Source organism: Lepidochelys kempii, chromosome 14 (assembly GCF_965140285.1).
Source record: "Lepidochelys kempii isolate rLepKem1 chromosome 14, rLepKem1.hap1, whole genome shotgun sequence".
NCBI classification, from domain to species: Eukaryota; Metazoa; Chordata; order Testudines; family Cheloniidae; genus Lepidochelys; species Lepidochelys kempii.
The window spans coordinates 36,521,435-36,534,405 of record NC_136393.1 but is presented as its reverse complement, the minus strand read 5'-3'; the positions used below and the strand labels follow the sequence as shown (position 1 = coordinate 36,534,405).

At 48.3% G+C, this 12,971-nt stretch overlaps 1 protein-coding gene across 1 annotated transcript; it reads right to left on the bottom strand.

Moving 5' to 3' along the window:
* Nucleotides 1-3,940: 3,940 nt before the first annotated feature.
* LOC140898158 (olfactory receptor 6C75-like) lies at nucleotides 3,941-10,787 on the bottom strand. The gene is made up of 3 exons (XM_073311595.1): nucleotides 10,096-10,787; nucleotides 7,936-8,013; nucleotides 3,941-4,091 (listed from the first exon to the last, which is right to left on the bottom strand). The coding sequence occupies exons 1-3, from the start codon at nucleotides 10,785-10,787 to the stop codon at nucleotides 3,941-3,943; spliced, it is 921 nt and encodes a 306-aa protein (XP_073167696.1).
* Between the last annotated feature and the right edge of the window lie 2,184 nt (nucleotides 10,788-12,971).

Below are 12,971 nucleotides of genomic sequence, written 5' to 3'. Positions count from 1 at the left end.
GGGCACCAGGGTCAGAAGAGGAAAAGGGGTGGGGAAGGGGTGTCTATACTGTATAATGGGCACTAGGGAAGCAGAGGGTGAGGGGTGGGAAGGGGCGGCTATTCTGTATCATGGGCATCAGGGGCAGCAGAATGTGAGGGGTGGGGAAAGGGTATCTATACTATGTAATGATCACTAGGGACAGCAGAGGATGGGGGTGGGAAATGGCAGCTATTCTGTATAATGGGCACAAGAGGCAGCAGAATGTGAGGGGTGGGGAAGGGGTGGCTATACTGTAAAATGGGCACAAGGGGTAGCAGAGAGTGAGGGGTGGGTAAGGGGCGCCTATCCTGTATAATGGGCACTAGGTGAAGCAGAAGGTGGGGGCTGAAAGCGGTGGCAATACTGTATAATGGGCAGTAGGGGCAGCAGAGGGTGAGGGATGGGGAAGGGGTGACTATACTGTATAATGGGCACTGGGGAAGCAGAAAGTGAGGGGTGGGGAAGGGGCAGCTATACTGTATAATGGGCACTAGGGGCAGCAGAGGGTGATGGGTGAGGAAGAGGCAGCCATACTGTGTGGGATACGTGTGTGGGAACACGTGTAACGTCACCTCTTTGAGTTAAACCCCACATGGCTTGAGGTCATTCTGCCTGGGAGTAACTGATTTATTTCATTGTGTCCGTGTTAGTGGGATTTTGCATGTGTGTGCTTATGCCCAATATCTTTGCCAGTGTGTGCATTTTGTGTGTGTGTGGGGGGGGGGTCTGTATGTGTTGACCTCCCATGTGTGTCTCTTCATATGTGGGCTATTGTTTTGGGGCTTTGAAGTTTTATGTGGGCTTTGAGGTAAGAGCCTTAAACCCTCCTACAAGTGCCACTTTCAGAGGGTGGTACTAAAGGGAGAGACTCTGCTGTGAAGTGGAGTGGTTGGCTTCTCCTTGAGCAGGCTGTTTAAGTGTGTGCAATTCTGGTCTCCCATGTTTAAGAAAGATGAATTAAAACTGGAACAGATGCAGAGAAGGGCTACTAGGTTGATCCGAGGAATGGAAAACCTGTCTTATGAAAGGAGACTTGAAGAGCTTGGCTTGTTTAGCCTAACTAAAAAAGGCTGAGGGGAGATATGATTGCTACCTATAAATACATCAGAGGGATAAATACCAGGGAGGGAGAGGAGTTATTTAAGTTAAGCGCCAATGTTGGCACAAGGGCAAATGAAATATAATCTGGCCTTCAGCAAGTTTAGGCTTGAAATTAGACAAAGGTTTCTCACCATCAGAGGAATGAAGTTCTGGAACAGCCTTCCAAGGGGAGCAGTGGGGGCAAAAAACCTAACTGGCTTCAAGACTGAGCTTGATAAGTTTATGGAGGGGAGGGTATGATGGGACTGCCTACAATGGCATGGAGCCGATCAGCAACTCCTGGCAGCAAATGTCTCCAATAGCTAGAGATGGGGCACAAGATGGGGAGGGCTTTGAGTTACTACAGAGAATTCTTTCCCAGGTGTCTGGCTGGTGAGTCTTGCCCACATGCTCAGGTCTAACTGATCACCATATTTGGGGTTGGGAAGAAATTTCCCCCCCGGGTCAGATTGACAGAGACCCTGGTGGGTTTTCACCTTCCTCTGCAGCATGGGGCACAGGTCACTGCTGGTTTAAACTAGTGTAAACGGTGAATTGTCTGTAACTTGAAGTCTTTAAATCATGATTTGAGGATGTCAGTAACTCAGCCGGAGGTTAGGGGTCTGTTACAGGAGTGTGTGGGTGCTGTTCTTTGGCCTGCAATGTGCAGCAGGTCAGACTAGAAGATCATGATGGTCCCTTCTGGCCTTCAAGTCTCTGAGTCTATGTGATCTCATTGAGGGGGGAAACTGAAGCAGCCCACAGCAGAGCCACACTCAGCTGTAGGAGGCCATGGTGACCTTCAGCACAACCTGGATCAATTTCATTTGAAACAGGAACGCTCTGCTTAGGACAAAAATAATCATTCAAAAAAAAAACAAAACCCAAAGAAGCCTGCTTCATTATGTGTTCGTTAAAATCAGTCCTGTTAGCAAAGCTCCTTCTAAAAAGAAATCTCTCCAATTAGCCTTGCAGCACCTCTGAGCAAACAGAGGCATACAGGACGACACACTGGTCATTAGAACTTCAAGTGCCTTAATGAGCGCTCCGAGAAGGGCTGGGCCCGGCCTGGAGAGCTGACAACACTCTCGAGGAATTACAGGCCAGCAGCAGAAACAAAGTTACTCGTCTCTTTAATGGGTCCCGCCGCGGGCCATTAGAACAACAATGCTGCCGGGAAATGTTGGTCTCCGTGGCAGTCTCGTCTGATTAGAACAGAAAGTCAGAGGCATTGATTAAACTTAGACAAAGGAAGGGACAGGTCTGTTCCTATGGCAGATAGCCCCGATGGGTAAAGCCAAAGGAGTCAAGCCGTTCATTCCCAGTGCCCGTGACAGGTGATCCCTCCCTTCATAAATTCCATCAGACCCTCAGGTAGTGAGGGAAAGTGAGGGGGCTGGGGGGGGGGTGGTCTGCAGTGAAACAGACATGTAAACAAACCTCAGTTTCCCACGAGGTTAGCAAAGGCGTCACGGCCCGGGGGCACTGAGCAAATGGCAATTCCGGGTTTCTAGGCCTCAGTGACTGACGGGCATTGCTGTCCTGCCCGCAACCCCTACTTCTGCCGATGTCCTCGGTCCTAACCCACAGTCCCCTTCTCCCCCACCCCGTTCCATCTCTGGGCTCACACACACACAACTGTGCTGGTGCCCCTCAATCCCAACCTGCTGTCCCAGCCCTGACTCCCTTACGGCTCTGCCGATGGATCTCAGCCCTGACTTACAACACCCCTGTTGAGCCTGTAATAACGCTGCTCCCCGGCTCTGCCGATATGTCACAGTAATGGGCTGTCATTGCTGTCCTGTCCCAGACACTCAACGCTGACAATTCCCCTCCATCCTGACCCTCTGCGATCCAAGTTCACAGTCCCCCCACCCCCCACACACATTCAGAGCTCTGTCAATGCACCACTGTTGTGACCTGCAGCTCTCCTCCTGCAGCGCTCCTGTCTCCTGGCCCAGGCCCTGCTATCCTCAGAGCTCTGGTATTTCTGTTGAGTTCTGAGCGGCAGCAGCCCCGGCAGGCCAGGCCCAGGCCAGAACTGAGCTGTCTCCATGCATCACAAAGCAGTTTGCACTCCCCCCGCCCCGCGCCCCCCACTCACAGAGAACGGGCATCCTTCCTTCCAAGAGGGCGCAGAAGGGAAATACGCACACATCCCCACACCCGAGCGAGAGAAGAGGACAGCAGGGATGCATGCACCCGCACCCACACACTGAGCAGGTCTCATTCCCTCCAGCAGGGGGCAACAACAAAACACACACACACAAATGCACAGCAGTTCCCAGATCCTCCGGCAGGGGGAACAGCCTCACACACATACTGTCCCAGATCCACAGGATTGGTGCTGTGCCCCCAGCTTTGGACCAGTCCCTTGCAGGACCCCCTTTGATGGGCCAGATGCCAAAAGGGTCTCACCCTCCCTTCAGGGGAGGCCACACAGACTCACCGCCTCCTGGACTGAACCTTTGGCACTCCAGCCCTGCTGCTTCACCCCGTGAGCTCTGTCCAGCGAATCCAGCAAAGCCAGATGCTTGGGAGAGATGTGTCCACTCGGCAGGGACCTGGGCGCCTCCCCAGGGTTCACAGTGACACTCAGGCAGCGTGTGCGAAACAGCCGGGTTTATTAGTCACATGGACACAGCCTAGGAAGCTCTTAGGTTAGCACAGAGAAATGAATGTTAAAGCATCCTCCGTTCTGGTCAGCCCAGGACCCAGCCGAGCTGGAGTGAACCCCGTGTCCAGGCTGTGTCTGTGTGTCTGTCTGACCTCCGTAGTCAGTTCCCAGGAGACAAAGAGAGCATCTAGAAGCCACCTCTTACCCCCACCTCACCCCTTCCTAGTCCTTCGTTCTCCAGCTGGGGTCTTTGGTCACTTTCCCTGCTGAGAAGGAGGGAAATCCAGGAGTCAGGGGACCTGGCATTATCTCTCTGGCCCCCTTGTTCATCTCGGTCAGTTTCAACCGGTTCCTTAACAACTCTTCATTCCACCTAGACAGGGAGGCAATGCACACACTTCTGTGTCTTTTAGCCTTTCCTGAAAACACACATAGTCCTTTCCCCCCACTGGGTAACCATGCACCATATAGGGGAAACTGGGGCAAACAGCGGGGTCATAAAAATATTACCAAAAATTCCCCCTTCCTCACAAATACACACAGAGCAAAATATCACCAAAAATATTCAAGCTTCTATTATAGATCTGGGTCTTCATAGTCTGAATCAGAATTAATCTCTGTGACTTAAGTGGGGCTAATGCAGCTCTACATTGGGGCATCTGAGACCCTGATTTGTCTCCAGAGGTCAGTTTCTAACCTTCGTCCACTGATGTAAGTTTGGAGAAGAAGAAGAAGAATTCATAATCATACAGTTTGGAGCACCTGATGTGGATCCAGAGACCTTAGCTTTAATATCAGAGCTCGCCCTGACTTCCTTTGCAACCTCAGCCAAATCACTTAGGCAAAAGTTTTCAAACTCAGGTGCCTAAAGGTACTGGAAAGAGTCCAGAGGAGAGCAACAAAAATGATGAAAGGTTTAGAAAACCTGACCTAGGAAGGAAGTTTACAAAAACTGGGCATGTTTAGTCTTGAGAAAATGAAGGGGACCTGATAACAGTCTTCCAATATGTTCAGGGCTGTTAGAAAGAGGACAGTAATCAATAGTTCTCCATGTCCACAGAACGTAGGACAAGAAGTAATGGGCTTAATCTGCAGCAAGGGAGATTTAGGTTAGATAGTAGGAAAAGCTTTCTAAGGCTTTGTCTACATCTGCACCACACAGTTTTGTCAGCAAAAGGCAACTTTTGCCAACAAAACAGTGGGGGTGTACACACTGCAAGGCTACTTTTGGCAGAAAAACTCTCCTGTTTTCCCAACAAAATAAAACCACCTCCACGAGAGGTGTAGAACATTTTGTGGCAAAGTTAAAGTGACAAAGCATCAGCGTAGAAGCTGTCGTTCGTTACGTTGCTGTAACTGCCCCCCCACCCCCCCCGCCGCAGTGTCCCACAAGGCCCACCCTGACCACTGTGCTCACTGTTTTGACCTCCACTGCCCTGCCTCCAGCTACACAGGCATGCGCCCCTCCCTTTCCAAAGCCCCAGGAAGCTTTGACCTTCCTCAGTGAGGACAGCTCACATAGCTACTGCCCAGCTGAGCATGCCAGCTCCAGGCAGCAAAACAGCAAACAGGCTCCTGCCTGGAGTACAGGGGAGGGTTGGATCACTGGGCTGTGGGCAGGGCCATTCTTAGGCATACACAGCATACGCAGCTGCGTAGGACACCATAAAATTTGGGGCACCAAATTGCCCCAAATTTCATGGTGCCCATAGGCAGCTGCGTGCTCCATACATGGCAGTACCAGCCCTATCCCTCGGCAAGGGGCAGGGCCGTCCCTAGGGGTGTGTGGGGCCCCAGACAACTCCCTGCTTCTTACCCTTCCCCCCTCCGGCCAGCCCCCATTTCACCTCTTCCCTGCAAGCCTCTTCCCCCAGCGACCCTGCATTCACCAGCAGCAGCGGGAAGCGGAGCACCCCGGCTGGGAGCTGGCGGAGTAGAGCAGGCTGGGGCTGGGTTGCTCTGCTTCCCACTGCTGCCGGTGGAGTGGGGGGATCCCTTCCCCCAACCCCCCTTCCCGAAGCGACATGACTGGGGCCGGGGCGAAGGAAGCAGAGCAGGCTGCTCCCGGCCCCCCGCTAATCCCCCAGGCCACTCTGGGCCTGTGGGGGCCCCAGAAGTGGCCCCCCACAGCTCCTGCCTCCAAGATCCTTGTGGGGGGGAGGGAGGCCTGGGGCCCCACACAGCCCAAATGGCTAGGGACGGTGTGACGACACAAAATCTTCCCTCTCCCTACACTGGCCTTGGCTGTGGAGGCTGTGGGAGAACTCAGAGAGAATCATTAATGTGGAATCCTTCTCTCCCCAGCACTAGGAGCACAGCGGCAACGCTCAAGTATACATACTGGGCCTGCTACAAAGTCCATTGAAGTCAGCTGGAAACTGGGATATCCAAAGGAGCATAAGGGATCTAGTCAATCAGCTTCTATCCAACAGAGTTTATCTGAAGACCATTGGAAAGACTCACTCCAGCTGGAGTTTTCAATAGGAGTTGGTTCCCCAGCTCTCTTTGAAAGAGTCTTTCCACTGACTTCAGTGGGTTTGGAAGAGGATGATAGGTTGGGATTTTCAAAGAGGCCCAAATCCCCTGGAACTGGGTGCCTCAATCACTTCTTCCAAAATCCCAGTCACAGGGTTTAATTTTCAAAAGTCTAGTAATATGGACTGAAATTCTGTGCCTGCTGAGGTTGAAGACAAAAGTGCCTTTGATTTCAATGGGGCCAGGATGTCACTGCTGGTATCTAAGTTCCAGTATCCATAGAGGGCAATGGTAATTAGGATCTCCGAATTCGATCTGGCCTTTGGGGAAATCTCAGTCCCAGTGCAGCATTCCTTCACAGCACTGGTTTAAGGCAATTAATCAATTATCTGGTATCTTAATCCTTCCCAAGAGTTTCTGCACAATGTGGGGTATGTAGTTGTGACTGGACCCCAGGGTCCGTAAATTGAATTTGTTAAATTTGTGCCATTGCACTCCATGTTTGTGGAAATATGTTTATGAGTGTAAATATGATGTAACTGGAATATGCTTTATGCAAAAGGTCTCTTGTAAGGTATCATTACAAAGCTTATGATCTACTGAGTGTGTTCATCCTATTTGTATCGTTATTGTACCTGAAACTAGACATATGTGGCATAACTCTGAGGTCCTTTTGTAATTATTGTAGAAATTGTAATTATGCAAAGTGTGGGCTATTAATGGTGGTTTGGAATCTTGATGGCTCCCATTGGCTAGGACAATTCATAGAATATCAGAATCATAGAATATCAGGGTTGGAAGGGACCCCAGAAGGTCATCTAGTCCAACCCCCAAAATTGACTTTAGATTGACTGTAGATGGCTCTGTTTACCTGCAAGCCTCCACTGCATAGGTGCCGGCCAGTTCTGGCAGAATGAAGGGGGGCTCACAGGACATGTGAACATGTCACCTGGTACTGGAATTCATCTTTAACTTGGTGCTTTTCCATTTAGAAGGAGAGGTGGGAACCCAGAGAGACACAAAGGATTCTCGCCTTGTGCTAAAGATATAAAAGGGGGTGGAACAGAACAAAGGGGGCTGTCAGTCATGAGAAATCCCCAAGTTACGACCTGTGCTGGAACAAGGACTGTATCGGGGAAAGGATTGGGCCCAGACTAAGAAGGTGTTTAGTCTGTGAAAGAAGCTTATTGGAACATCTGTAAGGGTGAGATTTACCTGTATTCAGTTTCTTAAATGTATTAGGCTTAAACTTACATGTTTTGTTTTATTTTGCTTGCTAACTTACTTTGTTCTGTCTGTTATTACCTGAAACCACTTAAATCCTACTTTTTATACTTAATAAAATCACTTTTGTTTATTAATTAACCCAGAGTAAGTGATTAATACCCGGGGTGGGGGGGAAACAGATGAGCATATATCTCTATCTGTGTTATAGAGGGTGGACAATTTATGAGTTTACCTTGTATAAGCTTTATACAGAGTAAAATGGATTTATTTGGGGTTTGGATCCCTCTGGGAGCTGGGCATCTGGATGCTGGAGACAGGAGTACTTGCTGAGTGGTTTTCAGTGAAAACCTGTAGCTTTGGGGACGTGGTTCAGACCCTTGATCTGTGTTGCAGCAGGCTTGCATGTCTGGCTCAACAAGGCAGGGTTCTGGAGTCCCAAGCTGACAGGGAAAACGGGCTCAAAAGTAGTTTCAGCACATCAGGTGACAGTCCCAAGGGGTTGTCTGTGACCAAACCCGTCACAAAGTTGCCATCTCAGACACTGAAAGGCAGACGTGACCCAGAATAGAGTCATATGGTGAGAGCAGGTTGAAGGGGGTCAGTGCTGTGTAACATGAAGTGGGGAAACTGTTTGCTTCTTCACTATTTTCCTGAAGTTTCTTGATAAAAATAGCATTTTCTTCCCGGGGAATTGAACAGCTGATGTCTTTCATTGTTTGCTTGAGTCCCAGGAGGTACTGAGAAGGGCCTGGTGCTGCCCAAGATGGACGCAGCATGAGCATTAACTGTCAAGGTGGATGGTCAGGTTTTTAAGCAGTTTTTCCTGTGGTAGAGAATTCAGCAGCTGGTGAATGGGGATGGATTCCCAACACACAGCACAGGGCAAGCTTCCTCCATCTGCTGCCTGCTTCCACCTTTCAGCCTTCACCTGTTGGCACCACCAACTGGGTTCAAAGGGGAGTTCATGCTCCAAGATTAGTTCAGTGCTTCCCCATTCTGAGCATGCTGTGAAAGAGCAACGATTAGAGCCACTTTTTGGACCGGTTTCCTGAAATGGAATCCACAGCTACTAGGAAATGGATGGCCGGGCTGATCCCATAAATCAATGGGGCTGCTTCCCCTCTCGCTCACCATGGTGTAAATCAGGAGTAACCCTTACTGGTGTCAATAGAGTGACACTAGAATAAGTGAGTGTAGGAGCAATAGAGTTTCTTTGAATGTACACCAGTGTGGCAGCAGAATCTCTTCTGAATAAGCATACCTCTGTCACATCACAAAGGTCCAGATTCTGCAAACCCTTTCTCATGCAAGCTGTCTTTACTTATGTAATTAATCTATCTTAAGGAAATGGGACTTCTCCCAAATTGAGGATAAATCAGAAGAGAGGAGAGTTTTCAGGAACATGCTATAATATCCCCCAAATAAAACAATTACCTATAAATTATTGTTTTACTAGGCCAAATAGTTACTCCCTTGGGGCCCCTTCCTGCTGTAATTGAAGTTGATGACATAATCCTATTGAGCGGAATAAGGCAGGATCAGCCCTACAAGTATGGGGCCTGCAAACTCCTATGAAAGAATCCTAGTACTACTCCTACATCTTCTTCTTCTATTACTACTAGTAGTAGTAGTAGGAAGAAAGAATACAGGCCCTCATTGTGCCAGGCCCTGCACAGACCCCGACAGACATCAGGCCCCCATTGTGCCAGGCCCTGCACAGCCCATGACTGAGATCAGGCCCCCATTGTGCTGAGCGCTGCACAGACTCACAATGTGGGGTGTCCCTGCTCTGGAGAGTTTATAGTCTTAATAGACAGGACAAAGGAAAGATTATTTTACAGATGGAGAATCTGAGTCACAGAGAGATTAAAGCTGAGAGTTTCAAAGGAGCCCAAGGGAGTTAGACACTGGCTAAGCAGCAGTTCTGCAGAAAAGGACCTGAGGATTATAGTGGATGAGAAGCTGGATATGAGTCAGCAGTGTGCCCTTGTTGCCAAGAAGGTCAATGGCATATTGGGCTGTATTAGTAGGAACATTGCCAGCAGATCAAGGGAAGTGATCATTCTCCTCTATTTGGCACTGGTGAGGCCACACCTGGAGTACTGCGTCCAGTTTGGGTCCTCCCACTGCAGAAGGGATGTGGACAAATTGGAGAGAGTCCAACCAAGGGCAACAAAAATGATTAGGGGGCTGGGGCACATGACTTACGAGGAGAGGCTGAGGGAACTGGGGTTATTTAGTCTGCAGAAGAGAAGAGTGAGGGAGGATTTGATAGCAGCCTTCAACTACCTGAAGGAGGGTTCCAAAGAGGATGGAGCTCGGCTGTTCTCAGTGGTGGCAGATGACAGAACAAGAAGCAGTGGTCTCAAGTTGCAGTGGGGGAGATCTACGTTGGATATTAGGAAATACTATTTCACTAGGAGGGTGGTAAAGCACTGGAATGGGTTACCTAGGGAGGTGGTGGAATCGCCTTCCATAGAAGTTTTTAAGGCCTGGCTTGACCAAGCCCTGGCTGGGATGATTTAGTTGGTGTTGGTCCTGCTTTGAGCAGGGGGTTGGACTAGATGACATGACATCTCTTCCACCCCTAATATTCTATGATTCTATGATATACATAGGGATTTACTCTGACAGTGGATTTTGTGCCTTACCAATGTCAACTCTGTGCATTTTCAAACGCCTTCTGCCTCCTGGTGGTGGAAGGGATTCTCAGGATGGTGGCAATGATACACGCATAGGATGTCAGGGTTAGTCGGAATGGAGGCAGGGTGAATACACAGGATAGTATGAAATGGAACAATACTAACCAGTGTGTGTCACTGCAGGAGAGTTCCATAAACGGGATGGCATCAGAATAGAAATGGTCAATTTCATTCAGGCCACAGAACGTTAACTGTGATAGGAATAAGACAAAGATGGTAGTAGCCAAACAACCATTTAACCAGGACCCAGCAACCAACTGAAGGCAAAACCTGGTATTCATAAGAGTTGAATAGTGCAGGGGTTTACATATTGCTAAATACCAATCATAAGACATCACTGCTAGGAGACAGCATTCTGTAGCCACCAGAGAATGAGAGAAATACAGTTGAGTGATAATGCCACTGACTGAGATGGTTTTGTCCCCAGTCAGGGGACTGGCCAGCAACCTGGGCAGGATGGTCAAGAAGTAGCAGGTGTCGAAGCAGGACAAGTTCCCCAAGAAGTACATGGGGATGTGAAGGTGCCAATCAGTCACAATGAGCACCACAATGAGGGTGTTCCTGGCCAAGGTTGTCATGTAGATCACTAGAAACATCAGGAAGAGAAGGATTTGAAGGTCAGGAAGATCCCCGAATCCCAGAAGGATAAATTCTGTGACAGCCATTTGGTTTCTCCAGTTTCTGTCTGCCATGGGATGAGTCTTGGAATAATAAAAGAAACTGTTCAATTGAATTAGAAGAACATAGAGTTAAAAGTTAATCAAGTCTCCTAAATTAATTGCATAAATATTCAGAAACTCCCCTTCGTCTTCTGGTTACAGGCTGATTTTAAGGCTAAATGTAGAATTCAGAGCAAGTGCCAGGAGTCTCACTTCAAGAACAGGATATTGGTACCCATGTAGACCTCCCTCTACCATGATCGGAGCAATAACTACTGTAACCATAGCCTCTGGTAGCTGAGTACTGACATGACAGATCAGACCATTTCTTTATTTGCTATCATACCCCAACTAGTGACATACTGGAGCTTAACAATGATGCTTAAATGCTGTATTTCACTTCTGGCAATGGCCAGAATCATGCTATGACTTAGGAGTCAAAAGTAATAAATACATCAACTAAAATGTTGGGCTGAGATTCCCAACCCACTCTAGTGTCCTAAGGCACCAATCTCCAGTTAAAATTAATGGAAATTAATCTAAACATGTATCCTGATATATTTTGCATTTTAGTGCCTTGTAGGAGAAGGCATCGTTTTCAGCCCCTCACGAGAGATCAGTTTATGCCATAAATTCTGAAGTGGCGTAAATGCTTCCTTAATTCCTGTGGTGGTGATGGCGATGTGGTCAGGGACTAGCAATCCCTTTTCTGTTTCCCAATGTTGACTGTTGCAGTAATAAAATACAGCTCTTTGTGGGGGTGGATCGTAGGAAGGGACAGAACCAGGCTGATGTGCAATCCTAACTGGGGAGTGACCCTCTGCGCTTCAAAATGTTTGTGGGATGATAATTCACTTGGGGATGGGGGTAGAAGATGTTGTCCCTGAACTTGGAGTCTAGGAACAATCTAGCATGTGTGATCCAGGCTAGTAAGTCTCCTTCACCACTCCCCACTCCACTGGGGGACACACTGAGCCCGATCAAGAAGTAGATATAAATCAAGGCAGCTCCATTTGTGTTAGTGGGGCAGTTCCCCAACTGAGGACCTGTCACAGGACATGGATCTCAGCCTCTATCTCTGTGAAATGGTGCTATGAACGCTGACTGGCACTGCTGTGGGAAGGTGAGGCTAAAACTGCTAATATTCACCTGAGGAAGAGCTCTGTGTAGCTCAAAAGCTTCTCTCATTCACCAACAGAAGCTGGTCCAATAAAAGATATTACCTCACCCACTTTGTCCCTCTAATATTCACAAAACACATTCATGCCTCTGTTTAGCAGTGGTATAGAAATGCAGCCGGGAAGACGGAGCTCACCTGTAACCATAGCACAGCCCAAGCTTGAAGCGATGAGCTCTTATTTCTCAGGGTTTGGCCTCCAGGATTCAGGTCAGTCAGCGGAGGTTCTTGTCTCTCCTCTTTCTGCAGAAACTGGGTTTTCTCAGTGAAGAGACCTGCAGTTACCTGAAGGGATGAGCAGGTGCATTTGATCTACCTTTGAACAATGAGCATTCCCGTGGATTTACAAAGTGTAAATGCTGCCTCATATTTGTTTTCGTCTTCACGGTTTTTAGTATGGTCCCACTTCAACCTTTCTCCCACTTGGTTGATTTTTTGTCTCCAAAGCTTTGTAGCTAAGAATTCCCAATGGGACTTGTACAGTGTGACATGTATAATTGTATCTTTTATTAAGTCTAATGATTCCATGTGGAAAATATTTTAGATCATGAACAAACACCAGCTTCCATTTTTGGGAGGTGCCTGTCCAAGATGTTGGCCTGTTATAATGTACTTGCCCCGCCCGGTTATTAATATTCAAGATATGCTGCCACCTAGTGGCCCTTTTCCTAGTATTATTGTATTGGCTACTAAAATCTATTGGTCACTAGTCAGTATTTCTAACACCCCCTCTCAGTTCCTCTCCTCTGCTGCCATCTAGTGTTGATTTCCCAGCATGACAGCCTGTTTCTTTGCTGTCCTCCAGTGGATTCTTCTTGCTGTCCTAGCTGCCTCTTTCAGTTCTTGACTCATGTCGCCTGCTGGCCATTATTTAGTATAACAACCCATTTCTCACTCCACAACATCTGCTACTATCCACAGGTCATTACATATTGCAGAGGTCCTTTTCTCTTCAGGGCCCATTCCTCACCATATATATACCGTTATTCAACTTCACCTCCCTTTCCACTTCT

Coding starts and splice junctions, on each gene's coding strand:
- LOC140898158 (XM_073311595.1), bottom strand. CDS start 10,787: ATGGCTGTCACAGAATTTATCCTTCTGGGATTCGGGGATCTTCCTGAC. Junction 8,014..10,095: donor ACCAGGAGGCAGAAGGCGTT/TGAAAATGCACA, acceptor GCACTGACCCCC/TTCAACCTGCTCTCACCATA. Junction 4,092..7,935: donor AGATGGCAACTTTGTGACGG/GTTTGGTCACAG, acceptor CTCCCTGTCTAG/GTGGAATGAAGAGTTGTTAA.